Consider the following 21,613-nt stretch of genomic DNA (forward strand, 5'->3'; position numbering starts at 1 on the left):
TGTGCATGAGTAGTTTTTCACCATCTGCTCTTTGCCTCTCTCTGGTCTTTTTATTTCTCCCTCATCTTTTCTTCTCTCTCTGGCACAAATCTTTTTAATCTGCTTTTTGGGGAAGATACCGTTTTGTAACCATGATGATGAATTATTAACAAAATGAATATAAATCTAATAATACTTGACAGAAATATCACAATCAGAGACAGATCGGGCAAGCAGGTGATGAGAAATGGCCCGCTGGTCTCATAATGTTCCCCGGCATGCAAAGAATATGGATCATAATCTGAAAAGAGCAATAACTTACCAATTAAATCTTGGACTTTGAAATGGTCAGACCTTTCCCCTGTATACATTAAGATCGGGCAATGCTTTGAGAATAATCAGCATTTTAAAGTCTATTCTCAACTCCGCTGGAAGCCAATGAGGCAAAGATTGTCGTGATAATTGTCAATTTGTTTAGCGTTAAGCCTCGCTCTCCCTTTGAGCACAGGATGGGAGGGAGTGTCTCATCTGACGCATGCACAGATGGAATTAAAGGAATCAAAACGAGATGAATGTGTATCGTTTTTGTGCGGATCACAGAGCAACACATGTTCCCGTCCTTTATGTAGAGCTGGCATGTTCTCCTCGAGTCTGCAGAGGATACGCTTAGTCGTATTCTGCAAGGCGACAAAAGACTTTATCCTCTGCTTCGTTCCCAAATGTCAGCGAACGATGAGGAAGAGCAGCAGCAGGACGTGGGCGTGGTAGTCCTCCTGAGTCAGTCCGTCACATAGAACGTGTGAGGGATTGAGATGTAACCTGCTGTCTGTACACTAATGGCTGGTAATGACACTGATTCTTCCTGCCTCACAGACTAGATGGATGACTCCCTTCCTCCTCGCCACCTCAGCTGGTGTCTGACATTTAACCAGACCATGCTGAAACGAGGAGGTGGAAGAGGGGGGAGCTGGTTATCTACACCAGGAGGAATAAAGGAAACATTTGTAGCCTGGAGGAAAGAACATTATATTCATATGAAAAGTTCAGTTTGATTTCTTTCATTCTCAAGGACACTTGTGAGTCAGTTTGGGATGTCAGAGCTCGCCTCAATGTCTGCAGCACTCCTTCTACAGAAGGGCCTTGATGTGGAAAATTGGAGAAGAATGTAATTTGCAGAGTTGTTATCCTCCTACTATTCCTCACCCTCAGCACTCACCCAGACTTAACACATACACACACACGCACACACTTTCTGTTCAACATTTAATTTATAAATGAAGTGCCTTAATCTAGAGCTTCATGGCCGCCACGGCATAATTACCCTGTTGGTTGGCATTGGGATGAAACTCTTTAATAGGCGTATTGACTGAATTATGAAAGAAATGAAATAAAGACAAACACTCTGTTAGCAGGTCATTTCATCATAATCACAAATCAGACAGAGGTGTAAGAATGAGCATGACAGCAGGGAACGATCGATGTTGTTAATGAGTCACAAAACTAAGTCAAGTCTCAAGTCGCATGTGTGACTGAAGGGTTCGAGTCTCCATCTCTGGCACAAACACCGTCATTCCTGGTTTGGTGTTGCTTCATTAAATTCCCTCCACTTTCCAAACATGTTAAAATTATGTAATAAAGATGTTTCTGTGGCAGTTCCCAAAGAGGTAGAAAATGATCCAACAACGTATTTAGTTAATCAATGTACTTCTTTAATATTAGAAACGGATCCGAGATCTCCTGCTCGTGCTTCCCAGGCAGAATCAATGACATAGCTGCATGTAACCTTATTTAAACTCCTGGACCTCAGGAAGTAGTTAAAGGTGTTTTACGAGGGGGTCTCCCAGCTCTTCCTGAGTAATCAGACTAATTGGGCCATTTCCACATCAAAGAGATACTCACATACGATAAGGATTATATGGAAGCACGTTCCAAGACTATTTGTCTTTAGAGCCACGTAAACTTGTATGCTTGACTTATAGGTATACGTAAGTTCAAAGTATTATTAAAAGATAATATATAAGACAACAGAAAAACACTTCATATCAAATTATTCCCAGAAAAAATAAACAACAACAAACCCTCTGTAAATATCCCAAATTCGCGGGTGCCATAGTCCATGCACTCACAGTAACGTCTGGGATACACTGTCAATGACTTCGGCACAAATGGAACATGTTCCTGTCGGTATAAATATCCAGACGACAGTGTCATTGCGCTACGATGGACAACAAAAAAGACCAGCTGCCAAAAAAAGAAATAGCAATCTGTTCTTCGGTCATGCGCTCGTCTGATCAGTGTAGCTGCTTCTGTTGATCATAACGATTACTGATGGCGAAGACTCTCCCTGTGCTCGCCTCATGCATTACCGGTGAATTCAGAAATTGAACCTATGACGGTCAGAGCTTCCGATGTCATCAACATCTGAGCCAAATCAATACACAGATGTATAAACAGATATGTAGAGGCTAAAGTTAGCCGTCTCCATCAAATATACTGCTCCCCTCAGTCAACAGCAGTTTGTTTAGCTGAGAGGTTTTATCTTTTACACAGATACTAGTAGTACTGACAGTTTAGCCCCCTGAGCTGTAGCTTAATACTCCTACACAGTAGCCATAAACAGCCAGCAGTAAGCGTGGACGTGCCAGCTCATAACTCTATTTACCGATGTCCCACATTGATTTGCTGCAGAATGGATGGGAGCAGAGCGAGAGGTGGAATGCACTGTGTAAAGCCTCTCATTCAGCAATTCAGGCCTGCAATCCCAGGCAGGCTGGTCGATGAGAGCCGGATCAATGCAGGAGCTGAGCCTGGGCTCCAGCAGGCTATTCACTATCTGATGAAATACCTCACTGATGTTCCTTCATCTGCAAACAGAAATGTACTTCATTTCACTAAAATCAATGCACAATTCTACTCGCGTCGATATCCAGTCAGGGCGCATTCACACAATCCATCCCCATCCCATCCATCGTCATCTTCCGCTTATTCCTACACATTAAGAGTCGCGGGGGGGCTGGAGCCTATCCCAGCGTCAACGGGCGAGAGGCGGGGTACACCCTGAACAGATCGCCAGGCCATCGCAGGGCCAACATAGAGAGACGAACAACCATATATATCAATCAGCCTCGTCCCCAAATTGCATGTTTTTGGACTGTAGGAGGAAGCCGGAGTACCCGGAGAGAACCCACGCAGACACGGGGAGAACATGCAAACTCCACACAGAAAGATCCCGCGCCCGAGCCGGGACTCGAACCCGGAACCTTCTTGCTGTGAGGCCACAGTGCTAACCACTGCACCACCGTGCAGCCCATTCACACAATCGATTTTTTTTTTTTTTCATTATTTGATCGCAGAATTGATCAGGTCAGCTTGAACCTGCAGCCGGCTCAATCCTTCATTTTCATGTGACCAACGTGAAGTAGCACCTAGATGTGGCCCCGCACTCAGAGGAGGGAGAGTAATCAATCCTCCTCCTCCCAGAATAACAAACTATAACTCTCTCAGCTGCTGAGTGGCTGTCTGAGCGAGGACGTCACAGCGCTGCCGCCCTGAGGAGGGTCTCCGTCACAGTCCATCACTAGCAGGTCCCCGGGATGGTGGCGGAGATAGAGGAGCGTGTCTCCTCACCAGGGTACCATTAAGCAACGTTTTGATCACAAGCAGGGAGGACAGATGTCTCTGCCATATTGGACGATGTCATCATTAAAAGACTACAGACAGGATAGGGAATCTGGGGATCTGTCACTAATGACTCAGTTTGGGGACCATGAGATAGTTTCACTTGTTAATTGCTCTTTTTTGCACTGCACTCTGTTACCATACCAACTGAGTTCCAGACTAAAGTTGCAAATACGTGCTGTTAAAATGCAATTTAGTGTTTTTGAAGTCACACACCACTAAATGCAGCTTGAAATTTGATGTGACTTTCACCAATTACTTTAGTTTGAGAGGCTCGTCCTCTGAAAGAAGTAAATCATCACACTGAAGCACATACGGTCACTTACAGCTGCAAATGAATCACACTCAGGCTAAACAAGACAACAGAGAATGTGGACATTGAAGTGGGTGCCTTCGTCTACCCGTTTATACTTCATCTAAACTGCCATCTAATCTACAGCATGTTTCCATTTCCTCTACCAGTTCAAATTTAAAAGAAAAAAGTTGCTCGTCAAGTTGTTTTTGTTGCTCAAATTCAAATTTTCACACTTTTTGGAAGCCTGTGTGTGTGCGCGCGTGTGTGTATGTGTGTGTGTGTTTGTCGTCGCTCCTTGTCTCATCACTCCTGTTTTCATCTCTCCCTCACTAATGGAGGATGCTGTGGTAGTCACAGGAGCTGTGTCTCGGACATTATTGCTCCTCTAATTTCTACATGTACTGTATAGATGCTACATCTCGATGTTAGAAGTAGCAGAGAGCCCTGTTACTCATGCATGGGAGATGGAAGTGTGTGTGTGATGGAATACTCAGTCTGGTGTGTCGTGGTTTTTATTTTATCACTTTGTAAGCTCATGTGGAGTCAGCAAGGTCAGACCTGCTGGATGGGAGGAGGCCACATAAGAGGGCAGGGGGCAGCGAGGCGGGGAGGACTGGGGAGGAGGCTGGTGCCATCTGTCTGTATATACATTTCAGTATGTAGGAGGACATGAATCCTGCACGCCCAGTCAGCTGCAGGAGTGTGAAAGATGGTGATGATTGCTGAGACAAGTTCAAATGTTACAAGAGACTTGCAAGTGCACAAGTTTTACCCAAATTAGGTACCAGATGGGTAGATGGAGATGCTGGTGTTGTCACAACACGGATGAACGTCTGGTATTGTGGGGCACAGTGTTACCGTTTGAGGGAGGGTGGGGTTAGCAGTTGTTGCCAGGCCGGAGGAGAAAGACAGGTGGTGAAAGCTACATAGTTTTAAGTTTTGGTTGTTTATAAATATATAATACATTTATGTTTTATTTGGTATAGATTGATGGATACAACTGAATACTGCAGGAAAAGGGCTAAAGTATTTTTTGATTTTATCTCCTCAAACAGTTTCACAGGTATTAACATCAAGTCATCTGTACTCAGTAATAACAGAACAGCAGTAAAAGATATTTGCAGTGGAGGTTCTCTGCCAATGTTCCACCCTGGTGCAACACTGGCACTCAGTAGGTGTATGTTACTGTGGTTTTTGTATCATTGAACGTTCTCTTGCACCTTCACGTGTGTACATGCCGTGTATTGGGAATAATTACTCAGAGCATAACAGGATATTTCAGGAGCATAGTGAGGGTGCTGGGATGGTCAAGCAAAGTATGGACGAACACAAATACACATGGTGCCCATGAGTCTTCGCTCGCCTCCACACCTGAGCTCTGCTGAGCATAGTGGACCAGATGGAGAGGGAAGGAGGACTGTAATGGGATTGGTAAACTCGCCGCGGTGACAAGAAGACAAGAACAGAAACAGACAACCAGACTAAAGAGAACACGACCTCTCATCTCTGACTACGTGAAGTTTATTTATTATGTTTCGTGCAATCGCTTGAAAGCAAATCAGATCACATTAAAAATGCAAATTTGTTGCAACCTCTGCCCTGAACTGCATTGAACTGTAGGTGTGAAAGCAACTGTAATGACTGTGGCCCAAATGTGATGTTGATATTTCTGCTCTTTAAATGTTTCCTTAAGTATCATTTTGCACATTCTGTATGAAACAAAACTGCAGGCGCTGGGTGGATTCTTTCACTTTCACTTGCAAATGGCCTTTTTGTTGAGACACGCCTTTATTTCAGGAGCGCGTCTGTAGTGACCTGTAGAAAAATCTTAAAGGCAGAATACAGAAATCTTCCTTGTGGACACAGACCTACTGTGACATGTTCATTGTCATCATTACGTGAGACCGCGAGGATCCATACACCGTGGACTCAAGTCTGTTTCACTTGTTACTGTTCTAGAAACATCCGAGGCAACAGTCGAGTAGCAAACATGTTCAATGTGATCGTTTGTCTGCTCATCCATCCCTGCAAATGTCAAGATCAACCCTCTCTAAAGATATGTGTGTGTGTGTGTGTGTGTGTGTGTGTGTGTGTGTGTGTGTGTGTGTGTGTGCGTGTGCGTATGCGTGTAAACAAAGCAAAACACATTTCTTACCTTTGCCTGTGGTGTTTTCAGGGTCAACAACCTTCACTATCAGCCTGACGAGTATGAAGATGACCCAGACCTGGTCAGCTATGAAGACGGAGACTACGATTACCACAGTGACAACAGGTCAAACATGCATTCAAACACACTATAACAGTGACACGTGGGCCAGCTTTTACCTGTCAAGTGGTTAATGAAGTCATCTATCCATTACCTCCTTCACGTGGCCCCTGGGTGTTTCCATCGACAACATCCATAAACACAAGCACCGATCTCCGGATAAAAATTGCTCCTCAACTTTATCCGCTCATGTCGTCAGCAACAGCACGCACTTAGAGATAAAAACCCTTTATTATTTGCTGCATGACAACCATAATTCCTCACAGAAACCATTTGATATAAGTGTAATTTTACAGAAAGCAATTTGTACCTCAAGGTATATTGCATGGGTAATGTGTGTTTGGCAGAATGACTTGAGCAAATGAGAAAATAGACATTTATTGCCGTGTTATCAGAACGCCACCAATAACTGTAATCATAGTTCTATTCATTCTTAAAATTATTATAATAGCCACTTGTGACTTATTTCTGTCTTTCTCCATCTCACTCTCTCCATCTCATTCACTCTCTCTCTCTCTCTCTGGACAATTCAGAGTGAAGAGGAAATCAAGCAGCTCTCCATCCCCCCGCCCAAAGAAACGAAAGAAGAAGAAATCTGGCCGGCGAAGGAGTCGGTGAGTGGAAGATTCCTCCCCGATGAAGTGGTTCCATTTCTTTCTCCATTTACAGAAAATTACACTGTGGTTTAGTCAAACGAGGTTCCAGTTATTTTGATGTGGACATTGTGAATGAGCCATCAGATATTGCAATTCTGGAGGGTGGTAAAAAGAAAAACTCAGTCAGGAGTCATTAGCGAGGCAAAGTCTCATCTTCTGTTCTTTTCTTTTTGGGAGAATTTTGGTTTAAAGAAATGGAAAGAGCTTAGGAAAAAGGCGCTGAAGTCTATAATAAGATGGAGGGAAAAGCAGAAGGACACTATAGGATGACACCTTTGTTATCCCCTTAGAAGCAATGAAAAGCCATTTTCCTTCTCTTCGTCAATAGGTTTGGCAGCTCCTCACCCACTCGCAGAGAGAAGAAGAAAAAGAGTGGGAAGAAACACAAGCGTGACAGGTGAGAGGGTGTGTGTGTGTGTGTGTGTGTGTGTGTGTGTGTGTGTGTGTGTGTATGCGAGCATCATAAAAGTGCATCACGCCATCAGTTGAAGGATCAAGTCTGACTCTTCAAGAGTTTGTCAACAGTTGCGCTCACAATGATGGATGCTCAAAGATGAAGTCACGTGCTTGATGTTTCACTTATCAGAAACCAAGTAAATAGCACAGAGAGATGAACTGTGATGGGCTCTGTTAGTTAAAACACCCTGGCAGAAAATTAAAAAGCAAGGGCAGGGTGGAAGAGAGAAACAGGAAACAGAAAGAAACTATAAATGCAGCATTATGCTTGTGTTCCTCCACGAAATACCTGTACTTTCACCTTTGACCACCAGCATCTTTTCAGTGGACGTTTCAGTGTGATGAATTACAAGAAACTCTCTCGCAAAATGTTGCAACTCCTGAAGGACTTCATACTGTAGATAGAATAGAAGTTGTTTCTCACCAGAGGAGTAGTTCCCATCGCCCTCTCCTAAGCCAACAGTAAGTCTCTGTGAGGCCATCACAATAGTAGCCAGACATTAAGTGTGATGCTAATGCTAGCAGCTGGCCCTGTTCTGTGAATCTTTGTCATTTCAGCTGAAGGATTTTCTTTGTCATATTGCAGCTTCTCAGAGATGGTCAGCTGTGTATGACCTCCACCTGTTCATGTCATCCTCAGTGACTTTGTCAAACACTTGAATGTATTATGGGCACAAAGGAACCAGGACCCAAGCGCAGAATCTTTTGAAAAAGGAAATTTATTTGTACGCAAAAAAACTACAACAACAAAAAAAATCTTGACGGGGAAGTTACAAAAGCTCAACACAAAATCAGCACTAGGGGAAAAAAACTCTACTATGAAAACTAAACTGTCGAGGAGAATAAGCTCGCGAGTAACAAAGGCTCAAACGAAAGATCACCACCAACGTGAGAACACGAGACTGAGCGATTCACTTGAGAGCAGCCACTAGTAGTGCGGTCATGAGACAAAATCATTTGGCAAGGAGAAAGGGTGGAGCTGGCTTAAGAAGCCCGTTGAATGGGAATTGTGTGCAGGTGAGTCCTGCTCCCAAGTGGATCAGCCCCGCCCCTCTCGACAGCTCTGGCTGAGAAGGGGAAGAAGGAAACAGGGATGAGTACACGAAAATCTAAAAACACACAACCACAACAGAATGGGTCCTCTGACCAAACGGATAAAAGATTGTCCCTGGAAGTCATTATGGGAAAGGGTTTATTTGGTCAAATTAATATTTCTGCAGGCAGAAGTTGGCTGGATCCGAGGTCTTTTTGAAAATAATTTCACATGCAAGTAGTCTCAAAATATATCTGACTACCATAAAGACTTTATTCAAGTTAAGGCCATCAGAAAATCCTTGTACATGTCCTCACTGACGTGGCCTTATTCACACCATGGGTTGATAATAGAATGTTGCTGTCCATGCAAACATAGAAACTGATCAGAGGCAATATTTGAATGCAGCACCGTTAATGTTACACCCGAGGAAGCCAGGAAAGGGAAGGTATGAAAGGATGGATGGAAGATGGATTTAAAAAAGAGAAGAAAAGAAGAAACGACTGAGTGGAAGAGGAGATGGGGGGGCAATAGCTCATCACAAGTACTTGTGCAATGCCTTGGGACACCATCGGGACAATAAGATATTGTAGAGAGCTTTCCTTCTCCAGTTGGTGGGGGAGCGGGGCTAAATGTGCCGCTCTAATAACTCAGCACGTATGGAGGTGCACAACACAAGAAAAATGAGCCTCGCCCCCAAATTGCTGAGCATCACCACATTTCCCACCCTGGTTCCCACCTCTCATCCATCCCCTCTTCCTCCGAGCCCCTGTGGTCTCCCCTCCCCTCCCTCATTCCCCAACACCAAAGCTGCTCTGCATTGCAGGTACTGTTGATAAATGAATAATGTATGGGTGAGGCAGAGGGGAGCAGCATGGAGGGTTGCTCCCCAGAGACCGCCTCTCGTGATGCTAGTCTTCCAGGTTTAGGAGGTGAGGAGGGGGACTTCTGCTAAAGTTCCTACTTGTTTTTCATATACAGCTACTTTAAAATAATAACTCAGCTTTGTACTATATATATATATATATATATAGATATATATATAGATATATATAGATAGATAGATATATATAGATATAGATATAGATAGATAGATAGATAGATAGATAGATAGATAGATATAGATATATACACTCACACACACACACACACACACACAAAAGCATCACCTACACATATACACACGCACTACCTCATAGCGAGAGAAAGTTGGCTGAGGGATTTAGTGAAGTAGCAGAAGAATGATGAGTTCTCCTCCAGAACAACCCCCTCCTTTATATGGGAGCCCCCCAGTTGGCTCCCCCAGCGTGGAAACATGAGGCCACAAGTTCCATATCTGCCACGTATATTTCTGCGACAGCTTTATTACTCCTCTTTCAGCGAGCCAGAGTGAATCAACAGACTTTGTGCTGCCGCTCCCTCCCTCCCACTCCCACTCCACTGCATGATGTAGGTGTGTAAAACAGCAGCAGCTCCTCAGGCAAACAGCAACAACTCTCACAGACCATTCTGACTAATCACCATGGAAACTGCAATGAGGGTGAAAGTGATACAGAGGTGATGCGGACAGATGAATGGCTGTCATCACCGTGTTCTACCTGATGCACAGGATCTAGCACTGAATCTCAGGGTCGATATTTATTCCTCCTGCTTTGAAGCAGCATCTTCAAAAATAATCACCCAAATATCAACCATCTGAGAGAGAGAGAGAGAGAGAGAGAGAGAGAGAGAGAGAAACCTGTTGACACACTTGGAAATACAATATATGTGTGATTCACATAGCAGTAAGAGAGTATACATCATTAAAAGTACAGAAATTCATGCTGAAATACTGCAGAAGAAAATACGATCCATATATTCTCAGTAGCATCTAAACCACGCTTATGACTGCTTTGGATGTTTGTGTCTATATTTGTTGGATTAACATTGTTGCCTGCTGTACATTCAGCTGTAGGCGCCCATTTGTCATCACATGTGCCTAAATAATTTGATCTGAATGACCTTATCCAGTATGAGCTGTAGTCCACATGACAAACCTGCTGCTGTTAAATAAAGCTCAGCTCCATGCTCAGCTGACACCACCTCAGTGGTTTTATTTGGTCTTTGAAGGTGATTATGAAAATGTGGAAAATATGAGCGCACAGATTAGTGTTTGTAGTGAGCTTATTTCACCTCAGAGTTCATTTCAAGAAGCAGGTTTAATGGATGACTGTAGTTTGGAAGGTGGAAAAATGTAAAACTGATTTTATTCGGAGTAAAATCAATATGATATGCAAAGGTTGCTTGGATAATTCACACCTCTGCCAAGGTGATAGGATATCATGAGATCTGCGTCATCATTTTACCATATTTCATCAAAATCCATCCTCAGCTTTTGAGTTGTCCTGCTAAGGAGACAAACCAACAACAGTGATCGCACAAACACTTCAGAGGTAATAAACCACCCCATAAAAGGAATCATGGCGGTCCACAAAATCCTCAGTTTTCTCCAGATTGACATCTTAATACACTTGCTTAATACACTTAATAATCTTTTTTTTCTTGTTTATTTACACCTGTTTGTTATAAGAAATTAATCTAAATTAACATTATTGTCCTGTAACTGACAATAAAAAAAAGAATAAATCATGGCTCAGATCGATTCGCTGGCCACCTCCTCCCCCCCTGTTTCAAGAAAAGTGGTTCAATAGTTTTCACTTAGAGTCAGGCTGAGTACAGAGAACAAGGCCTCCACAGCCAAGGTACTTCAGTGTATGAGGATGTCATAATCATGATAATGATTCTGCTGTTTGTCTGATGTTTTGTTTTGTTTTGTTTTTCCTTTTGTAGATCGGCGTCAGGCTCCAGGAAAAAGCGGAGACACAGGTGAATGCAAAACACATCATCATCATCATGTTAGTCTACATTAGAGCATCATCATCATCATGTTAGTCTACATTAAAGCATCATCATCATCATGTTAGTCTACATTAAAGCATCATCATCATCATCATGTTAGTCTATATTAAAGCATCATCATCATCATCATGTTAGTCTACATTAAAGCATCATCATCATCATGTTAGTCTACATGAAAGCATCATCATCATCATCATGTTAGTCTACATGAAAGCATCATCATCATCATCATGTTAGTCTACATTAAAGCATCATCATCATCATGTTAGTCTACATTAAAGCATCATCATCATCATCATGTTAGTCTACATGAAAGCATCATCATCATGTTAGTCTACAATAAAGCATCATCATCATCATCATGTTAGTCTACATTAAAGCATCATCATCATCATCATGTTAGTCTACATTAGAGCATCATCATCATCATCATCATGTTAGTCTACATTAAAGCATCATCATCATCATGTTAGTCTACATGAAAGCATCATCATCATCATCATGTTAGTCTACATTAAAGCATCATCATCATCATGTTAGTCTACATTAAAGCATCATCATCATCATGTTAGTCTATATTAAAGCATCATCATCATCATCATGTTAGTCTACATTAAAGCATCATCATCATCATGTTAGTCTACATTAAAGCATCAGCATCATCATCATCATCATGTTAGTCTACATTAAAGCATCAGCATCATCATCATCATCATGTTAGTCTACATTAAAGCATCATCATCATCATCATGTTAGTCTACATGAAAGCATCATCATCATCATGTTAGTCTACATGAAAGCATCATCATCATCATGTTAGTCTACATGAAAGCATCATCATCATCATGTTAGTCTACATGAAAGCATCATCATCATGTTAGTCTACATGAAAGCATCATCATCATCATGTTAGTCTACATGAAAACATCATCATCATCATGTTAGTCTACATGAAAGCATCATCATCATCATGTTAGTCTACATGAAAGCATCATCATCATCATGTTAGTCTACATGAAAGCATCATCATCATCATGTTAGTCTACATGAAAGCATCATCATCATCATGTTAGTCTACATTAAAGCATCATCATCATCATGTTAGTCTACATTAAAGCATCATCATCATCATCATGTTAGTCTACATTAAAGCATTATCATCATCATCATGTTAGTCTACATTAAAGCATCATCATCATCATGTTAGTCTACATTAAAGCATCATCATCATCATCATGTTAGTCTGCATTAAAGCATCATCATCATCATCATCATGTTAGTCTACATTAAAGCATCATCATCATCATGTTAGTCTACATTAAAGCATCATCATCATCATGTTAGTCTACATTAAAGCATCATCATCATCATGTTAGTCTGCATTAAAGCATCATCATCATCATCATCATGTTAGTCTACATTAAAGCATCATCATCATCATGTTAGTCTACATTAAAGCATCATCATCATCATGTTAGTCTACATTATAGCATCATCATCATCATGTTAGTCTACATGAAAGCATCATCATCATCATGTTAGTCTACATTAAAGCATCATCATCATCATGTTAGTCTACATGAAAGCATCATCATCATCATGTTAGTCTACATTAAAGCATCATCATCATCATGTTAGTCTACATTAAAGCATCATCATCATCATCATGTTAGTCTACATTAAAGCATCATCATCATCATGTTAGTCTACATTAAAGCATCATCATCATGTTAGTCTACATTAAAGCATCATCATCATCATGTTAGTCTACATTAAAGCATCATCATCATCATGTTAGTCTACATTAAAGCATCATCATCATCATCATCATCATTTTAGTCTACAATAAAGCATCATCATCATCATGTTAGTCTACATTAAAGCATCATTATCATCATGTTAGTCTACATTAAAGCATCATCATCATCATCATGTTAGTCTACATTAAAGCATCATCATCATCATGTTAGTCTATATTAAAGCATCATCAATCATGTTAGTCTACATTAAAGCATCATCATCATCATGTTAGTCTACATTAAAGCATCATCAATCATGTTAGTCTACATTAAAGCATCATCATCATCATGTTAGTCTACATTAAAGCATCATCATCATCATCATGTTAATCTACATTAAAGCATCATCATCATCATCATGTTAGTCTACATTAAAGCATTGTCATCATCATGTTAGTCTACATGAAAGCATCATCATCATCATGTTAGTCTACATGAAAGCATCATCATCATCATCATCATGTTAGTCTACATTAAAGCATCATCATCATCATGTTAGTCTACATTAAAGCATCATCAATCATGTTAGTCTACATTAAAGCATCATCATCATCATGTTAGTCTACATTAAAGCATCATCATCATGTTAGTCTACATTAAAGCATCATCATCATCATGTTAGTCTACATTAAAGCATCATCATCATCATGTTAGTCTACATTAAAGCATCATCAATCATGTTAGTCTACATTAAAGCATCACCATCATCATGTTAGTCTACATTAAAGCATCATCATCATGTTAGTCTACATTAAAGCATCATCATCATCATGTTAGTCTACATTAAAGCATCATCATCATCATGTTAGTCTACATTAAAGCATCATCAATCATGTTAGTCTACATTAAAGCATCATCATCATCATGTTAGTCTACATTAAAGCATCATCATCATGTTAGTCTACATTAAAGCATCATCATCATCATGTTAGTCTACATTAAAGCATTATCATCATCATGTTAGTCTACATTAAAGCATCATCATCATCATCATCATGTTCGTCTACATTACAGCTTCATGCTGTGTTTCTCTTATAAGGTCTTATTCTAAACACTATGAATGAGGGTGAGCGCGCTGTGTTTGATTTTATTTTGATTTTCCCAAGTGAACAACTTCTCATCTTGTACATGACGTGTGTTTCAGATCGGGCAGTCCAAAGAACAAACACAAAGACAGGAACAAACAGAAAAAGAGGTGAGACACCCTGGAAATATCACACACATTTACATGTACATGTTAAGCTGTCACAAAGAACCTCACATATATGTCAGTATTTGTAGGATTCACATTCCCTGTCTCAAAAATGTAAATATAGTCGACAGTGTGTGTGTGTCAGGTCAGTCTCATAAATTTATATTGCTATTTTATGCCCATTATGTTCGACTCAGCCTCACAGCGAATGTTAAAGAGTGTAGAGCATTGTGTGTGAATCTCCTCGCCGTACCTTGTCTTTATTAGAATATATATTGAAAGTCTTTAGCAGAGCATGACCTGCTTTACATATCGTGACACTGAAGACTGAGCTCACTGCGCCGGATGTTTGTGTGTGTGTGTGTGTGTGTGTGTGTGTGTGTGTGTGTGTGTGTGTGTGTGTGTGTGTGTGTGTGTGTGCGTGCGTATCCATTTGTTACCATACATTAGGTCCCCTGGTGAAACCCCGAGCAGGAGTTCGCAGCGTCAAGGCAGCTGCTGCAGCTCTCGCAGCGCCTCCCTCTCCTCCACCCGAAGCACCTCCAAATCTCCCACCAGGTAGACTCCTACACACACACACACATGCTCACGCTTAAAATTCTCCCACGCTGATATTGCTCTACTGACTGTCAAGCTGTTACCCTGGCGACTGTCAGGCTCCCTCTCATTTATTTTCAGTCCTCCGGGGATAGATTAGGATACAAATGGGGCTCCTCAGCATGTCTTATAATGACCCCCATTAAATGGCTGTGATATCTCCCTCTGCACTTGTAGAGAGTTTGATGAAATAAAAAAAAATCACTGTTACTCCCACTGCTGTGAATGCTGCACTCTTATTAAAATAGTCTGTTTAAATGGTGTTGGTTTGAAGGCAGGTGCATCAACAGATGTGGGCGAAACACAGGAGGAATATTTCTACCTGCGAGGTGTTCACACTCTACAGCTCGCCAGATAATATGATGTACTTTAGCCTGAGATATGATAACCACTGCACTAGAGGATAGATACACTTCTCTGCGCTGACTGCAACTCAGCTTAGCACCAGGAACCATTGTATATGGGAAGTGTTAGCAAACTCCAGCAGAAAGTCGTTAAATAGATAAACTTCTGGATCTTGGTTTGTCCAGAAGTAATTCACAGCATTCTCTTTAGAAAGTCGGCCATGATTAATAATTAGTTGGTAGCTCTTCCCGTTGTTGTGCTTTTGATGACCTAGTTACAATGAAGCTGCGTCAAATCACTGCCTGTTATGTCTGGAGAGTAGTTCCGACAGTCTGTCGGATAAAATTGCAAGAGTGAGCAATTTTAATTGATTTTGAATGTTTTCCACAAGTCTTGTTCTGTTAGTACGGGCAAAGACTAACAAAGATGAGTGTATTTTTTAACTATGCTCCCACTTCCCATCCACTACAGTGCATTGTGCTCAGCTACAGGAACTGGCAGTCATTAGATCCCAAGCACATACAGGAGAGAAGGCTGTCTTATCTTCTGATCTGACTCTGGTCGCTTTAAAAGTGCTAAGTAGCAACAAAACAGAGTCACTGTTTCTCACTAGAAGCCACCGTGTGTGTTTTCCTGAGGTGTAACAGATATGTTGGCTGGGTCTCCTTTTGTAAAACATTTAACAAACCAATTTTTGAAATCATACATTGTTAATATTTATGTTTGCCTGCCAGCAGTCTGTTTTTCCACTGTCTTTGCTGGTGGGCCTGACAGCCTCACAGCACCTCTCCTGCTTCTCTTCAAATGCTGCATGGGGGTTTACGCAGCACTTGCTATACGGCTTTGCTCTTCCAGACTGAACTCCAAGCACAAGTCGGACGGACAAAAGGCAGCAGGGACCCAGGGGCCCAACAGTCCCACCACGTGGCATAACGGGGACCAGACTCAGCGAAGCCGCAACGGCAAAGCCGGCAGACTCAACCACACGGAGGGCGAGAAGGGGCACGATGTATGTACTCTCCTCTATTTTGCTCTCACACCCCCACCCTCCCCCCACCCACTCCAACGGTATCTACCACAGTCTCTGCAGATGAGTTTCACTTATGTTGGTTGACTTCAATTCTCATCCTCTTTTCTTTTATGTTATTCTTAGCTTGTAAGGAACTTCTTATATTAATATGATTATTTTTGATGTGTAAAACTTTGCCGCTCCTGCTGCTTTGTTTCTGGCTCTCTGTGACTCCTCTGCCGTCTTGTTTTTCTTTCTCGTTGTTTTGCCGGTAAAAGAGGTGGGGAGCCAAGAGAAGAAGGTTCCGGTGTTTGTGTTTTGTCTTCTGAGTCTGAACACAGCGTTAGAAGCACAACACACCTCAGATGGAAATATGATCCACGCGGGCACACTAGTTTTTTGGGTTTTTTTAAACCAATGAGCGAAAAGATGTGTGGTTCCTGTTCCTGGGCAGGGACAGGTTTAATTAAAAAGTTGAGCCAGTTGGAGGAATGACTACTTCAAACACTTGCTCGCCCTTAAAGGTCTGTGTCCATGAAGAAATGTCGAGACAAAGTATGTGTCAGGAATGAAAAGTTTGACATTAAGCTGCAGATGATTAGCCAGTGTGAGTCACCATGAGATGCCTGAATGGGAAGTCTTCCTTTGGCAATCAATCATGCCAAAATGAATTGGAACAAAATGTCCCTATGAAGGTGCAGGTCACTATTTGAGGCTCTAAAGCAGTTAATGGACTACCCCTGAAGTGCCCTCTTCAATTCCTCCATGTTTGTCACAGCTTGCAATGAGTTCTGAATGTGCTTTAAGGAAACAACCTTCTGAGGTGTAAATGGATCATGAGAACTACAGGAGGGTGAAGAGCGTTACGATGAAGGGAAACAAAAGCCTTCACTTTGACTAATAGAAGATCACTTGTGAAATCTATTTTTCCTAATGAATACACAGTGAAGTGGGCGGCAGAAACCTTGTCGCTCCTCCTCTAGAGAACTGATGTAGCACAGCTGTCTAATATTTGATGTGTCTATCAGGTCTAATCTTCTATCATTCATTACTTTTTGTCCTCTCTCAAGTGAAGTGGTATTTATGATGAATAAATGCCCAAATCTCTTTGTCTCGTTTATATGAAAAGCACTCAAATGCTTTGGATCTGGACCAAGTAGGTTAACTGGGTATGTGTCATAGTTTCTTCTTGTCAAACTCTGCTCAGTGATAGATCCTCTTCTCCTCCAGGCGTCCAGCAGCTCCTGACAAACCACCAGGAGTTAAACATGCTTCTCTCTACTGCTTTACTTTACCATGTCAGTGTGCACGTTTCCTCAAGGTGGCGGTATCTTTTCTATCCCTGATGTCTGTTCAGGCCAGCGAGGTCTTGTTAGTCCATGCACCTTTGAGCCAGTTCATCCGTGATGTAGTGAAAGAAGAGACCTTAATATTTGCTTCATAATCATCCGTAAACAGAACATTTTGCTTAGGAGGATGGTTATGTGTGATGGATCCAGTTTGTACTTTTACTGCAGCAGTCACATGGTGTAGCAAATGTTCCGGTTCCTTATTTTAGTTCGCATTCCTGTAGTTTGGGGCTGTCTCATCCCGAAATAGAGCAGGACTCTGAGCTGTTCTTGATCAGAGGTGGGCGAGTTGTCAGACGAACATTTGGAAAAACAGCAACACCTCCAAGCTTTGGCAACCGTACCCGTATTTTTGGGACTGTCCCAGATTGTATCAATACTGGAGAGACACTTTCAGCCTGAAATTAAGCAAATACTGAAGGTAGAGCTATGGGGGGGGGGGGGGGGGTGCTTCTGCTGCTGCTGCTGCTGCTGTTGCTGATGATGATGATGATGATGATGATGAGGATTCATTACTGCCATGTCCATGTGCCATGGCAGCATAGACTGCAGGTCTACAGATGATGGAGACAGGACTGATGTTTTCAACACGACAGCGACTGACACAGAATAAACACAAACCACACTTCTAGTGGAAAGAATACGGCCGGTGCAGCTGAAAATCGAGAAGAAAGCAAGGCATGCTCTTTAATAGAGAAGCGCCTGTTTTTATCTGACCTACGCATGTAGCAATGGTACAAGGACGAACCTTTTCGAAGGATTTCTTCTGACCCAAGCTCTGGAATTTTCCAAAGAGGTTTATGGGCTATTCCATGTTGGTTAGATGCAGGCTGATCATCTTCTTGTTCCCGTGACGCTTCTAAAGCAGAACGTTACTGATAAAGGTGGGTTTGACATTCATTCAGCCCTCTAAGGCTTCTTGACAGTGTGCTCGATGCTGCCTCCATGTTGGTCAAGGCTCAGGAAACATCCATGGGGCCTAACAACAGAACAAATATCAGTATTTGGTTTTAGAGTATCATTAATGTACCGCAAGAGGAAGTATCGCAGTATTTTATAGGATGGATATTTTTATACATGTAATTGTTCGCCAATTGACATATTTGTACTCATTCAGAAAAGGGGTTGTAGAACTTGGGAAAGAGGCTCATGCAGCAGTTTCCTCCATGTTCTCAGAAAATAGCAGAACGCTTCTTACCTTGGGCGTCTTCTGGTCAGATCGGTCTGATTGGTTTCCCAGATACCGGGAACATGTGGACCTGATCTGGACCACATTTGGGCCTAACATGCATTGCTATCTGGATTAACTCTGGTTCAACATTTTGGGATGCAGGAACACATCCCCACAACAAAACATGTTATGCCCATCCAAATTATTGAGAGAACTCGCCTTTGCCACAAGGCCTGATTAGTTCTGAAGTCAGGCTAACACCTCATTTCCATGTAGCTCTGTTGACGTTTACAAGTCAACCAAAAGTCCATTAATTCATATGGGAACCTTTGTGATGTTTGCAAAGCTCCTCCTTCAATGTAATATGGTCCAGTATTTGAAAAGAGTAAGACTGTAGAATGTGTGCTGGAAAGAACGTGCTCACAGGTGACGTGTTAGCCGTCAGGATAACCCTTTTTCTGCAGCACCCCACACAACTTGGAGGTGGAAAACAGATCCATGGCTAATCAGGTGGTATTCCTATCCATCCATAAAGAAATGCATTTCCATTCAGGAAGATATACAGATTATGAACCACATATCATACAGAATTACAGACATCAAACAAATCTATGTGGAAACGAGGCGCAAAAGCAAATGGGTGTGTAATACTGTTTGGCCACCGGGGGCAGCAATGAGCTTAAAAGAATGAGACGGAGGGTAGACTGTAGAATAATACTTAAGTATGCTTCATGGAAAAATGTTGTATATTTCAAGAAAGACGACTTCATTTTAGTGCAGGTCTGATGAACTTCTCCACCTCTGACGAAAGCAGCTGAAGCGTTTCTGTCGGAAGTGTCCTCACAGAGGCTGAGACAGTCCCAAACCGGGCTACTCGTCTGCTTGCTCAACAGAAATGGAAATTCTGAAACACAGAGCTCACATATCTCTTAAGATGTTAGCTCCACTGATCACATGACCAGTTTGAACTGCTCCCTGATTATGCAGAGAACTGAATCAGGGAAGTTGAGCTGATGTCCAAACAGAAGTAGAGCTCGACCCAGAGATGCCTGGGGTGTTCCTCTCAAACTTCTCTAGTGGTCCATGTTAGCAGTGACTCCCCCTCCTCTCCTACATCTGTGTCATGTGTGACTCACCCTTGTTGTTCCGGCATTTTTTCTTCCCACATCTCTTTCACATCTGCCAGCTCTGCATGCCCCCCCCCTCATCCTCCCCTCCTCCAATCCCCCACACTACTCTACTCTTCATGGATGTCCACTAGTATGATATATCCTCCTACCTCCACCCCCCCTCCCCCCCTCCCGTTTGGATACAAATATGGCTGCATTTGTACAAGCGAAAAAGACAAAGCAAATCATGTAGTTCACCCTTTCTAATTTCAGTTTGATTTCAATTCCATCTGGATTATTATTTTATTTTATTTTCCTCCCCTATTTTGACTTTTTTGGTTTGTTTGTTTCGTCTTAGTCTCTGGACAAAATATGTAGCTTTGATACTAAAAGAGGTCAATGTCTTTTTCCCATTTCGCTGCGGAGAACATTCCCTTCTCCTTTTTTCTATTTTTCTTTCTTTCCTTGTTTTTGTTGATATTGCATACGTGTCACTGATTGAAATGGAAGGTAGGTAACGCTTTGCCTACGCACGTGATCTTTATGCAGATGAGAATGTGACAAGCACCCTAGCCTGAGTGACGTCAATGTTTCTCTCTCTTTCTCTCTCTCTCTCGCTCTCTTTCTGTTGTTTACCAATGGTCTTTAAACAAATTAATTTACTTCATCAATTTTGATTTGACTCTTGAAGATTGGATTACGTAGAGCTCTGGTTTTTCTCTTTCCTCCTTAACTTCATTCTGGAGTCGAGTACCCTGCTCTATCTTCCAGGTCCATTTCTTTCTTTCTCCACATTTCTTTTCTTTATGTTTTGGTAGAATGCATTCCTGTCTGTCCAGCATCTCTCTGTTTGTTGGTGGATTAGTACACTCATCTTATGATTTTCACCATATTGATTTCCTCAAACACGAGCACCAGTGCTTGAGTTGTAGTTGCCTTCTGTTTTAGAGGAGAACGGCTCTGCTCTCTGCAGTTGGTGCTTTTGCTGTATTTTAGGTAACAAGCCGCTCAGACAGCTCAGGATATTCGGTTCCACAAGATGCCCGTTGGAGAACTAGAGTCTTATTATTGTTTGAGTAAAATAAGCAGTCCCCGAGCTCCCATTGATAACCAAGCTCTATTCATATTTAAGATGAAACATATTCAAACTCTCCTACTGTCAGCAAATCCTTTGAAAAGACCAACACCAACAATGTGTAACAGTGTGACGAGCATCCTAAATAAGTTAGCATTGATGAGAGCCCTGTTCTCTGCTCTCAAAGTCAATGCGCTTGTGGTGAAAAACCTGAACAAAGGTCCACGGTTAACACCAGCTTAACATATTTCAACCTATTTTTCTACAAAATAAAACACATCGGTGGAAACACTCGTGAATTTTGAAACATTTATGTGTCTTAAAAAGAAAAAAACAGCAATTGCCAACAAGTAGCTAAACAATACTACAAATGTCAACACGGTACAAACAGAGGAAGCTAGCTGTGGTGACGCATCCATGGTGTCGATAGTTCAGAACATAGCATTAGCTTTGATTTATAACAGTTGAATTTACTCCTAAGAACAAAAAAAGATGTTCTTTCTCATCAAAATATATGAATGACGTGCAAAAATAATAAACCTTTGTACGCCCAAGAGCTTAATTTTGTAAATAGTCCAAAATCCACTAAAGGAATTCCCCAGGCTTTTGTGGTGGAGGAAAGCCATGATGCTAACTTCTGCGCTGGCCTGCAGGAATACCCCAGCCCTATTCAGCTCCTGAACCTGTAGTATTGTGGAAAGCAGTA

General features: G+C 41.7%; 1 protein-coding gene across 1 annotated transcript in view; it reads left to right on the top strand.

The window, feature by feature from the left end:
* Nucleotides 1–21,613, top strand: part of srrm3 (serine/arginine repetitive matrix 3) — a 69,497-nt gene that overhangs the window by 40,677 nt on the left and 7,207 nt on the right. Inside the window, exons 4-10 of the mRNA XM_086226065.1 lie at nt 6,129–6,224; nt 6,752–6,832; nt 7,203–7,271; nt 11,193–11,228; nt 14,205–14,255; nt 14,703–14,810; nt 16,050–16,203. Of these exons, the coding sequence (XP_086082191.1) occupies nt 6,129–6,224; nt 6,752–6,832; nt 7,203–7,271; nt 11,193–11,228; nt 14,205–14,255; nt 14,703–14,810; nt 16,050–16,203 (595 nt within the window). The remainder of the gene's footprint in view (nt 1–6,128; nt 6,225–6,751; nt 6,833–7,202; nt 7,272–11,192; nt 11,229–14,204; nt 14,256–14,702; nt 14,811–16,049; nt 16,204–21,613) is intronic.

Source organism: Aulostomus chinensis, chromosome 15, assembly GCF_037954235.1.
Source record: "Aulostomus chinensis isolate RoL2024-O1b breed Wild chromosome 15, RoL_Achi_v1.0, whole genome shotgun sequence".
Classification (NCBI taxonomy): domain Eukaryota; kingdom Metazoa; phylum Chordata; class Actinopteri; order Syngnathiformes; family Aulostomidae; genus Aulostomus; species Aulostomus chinensis.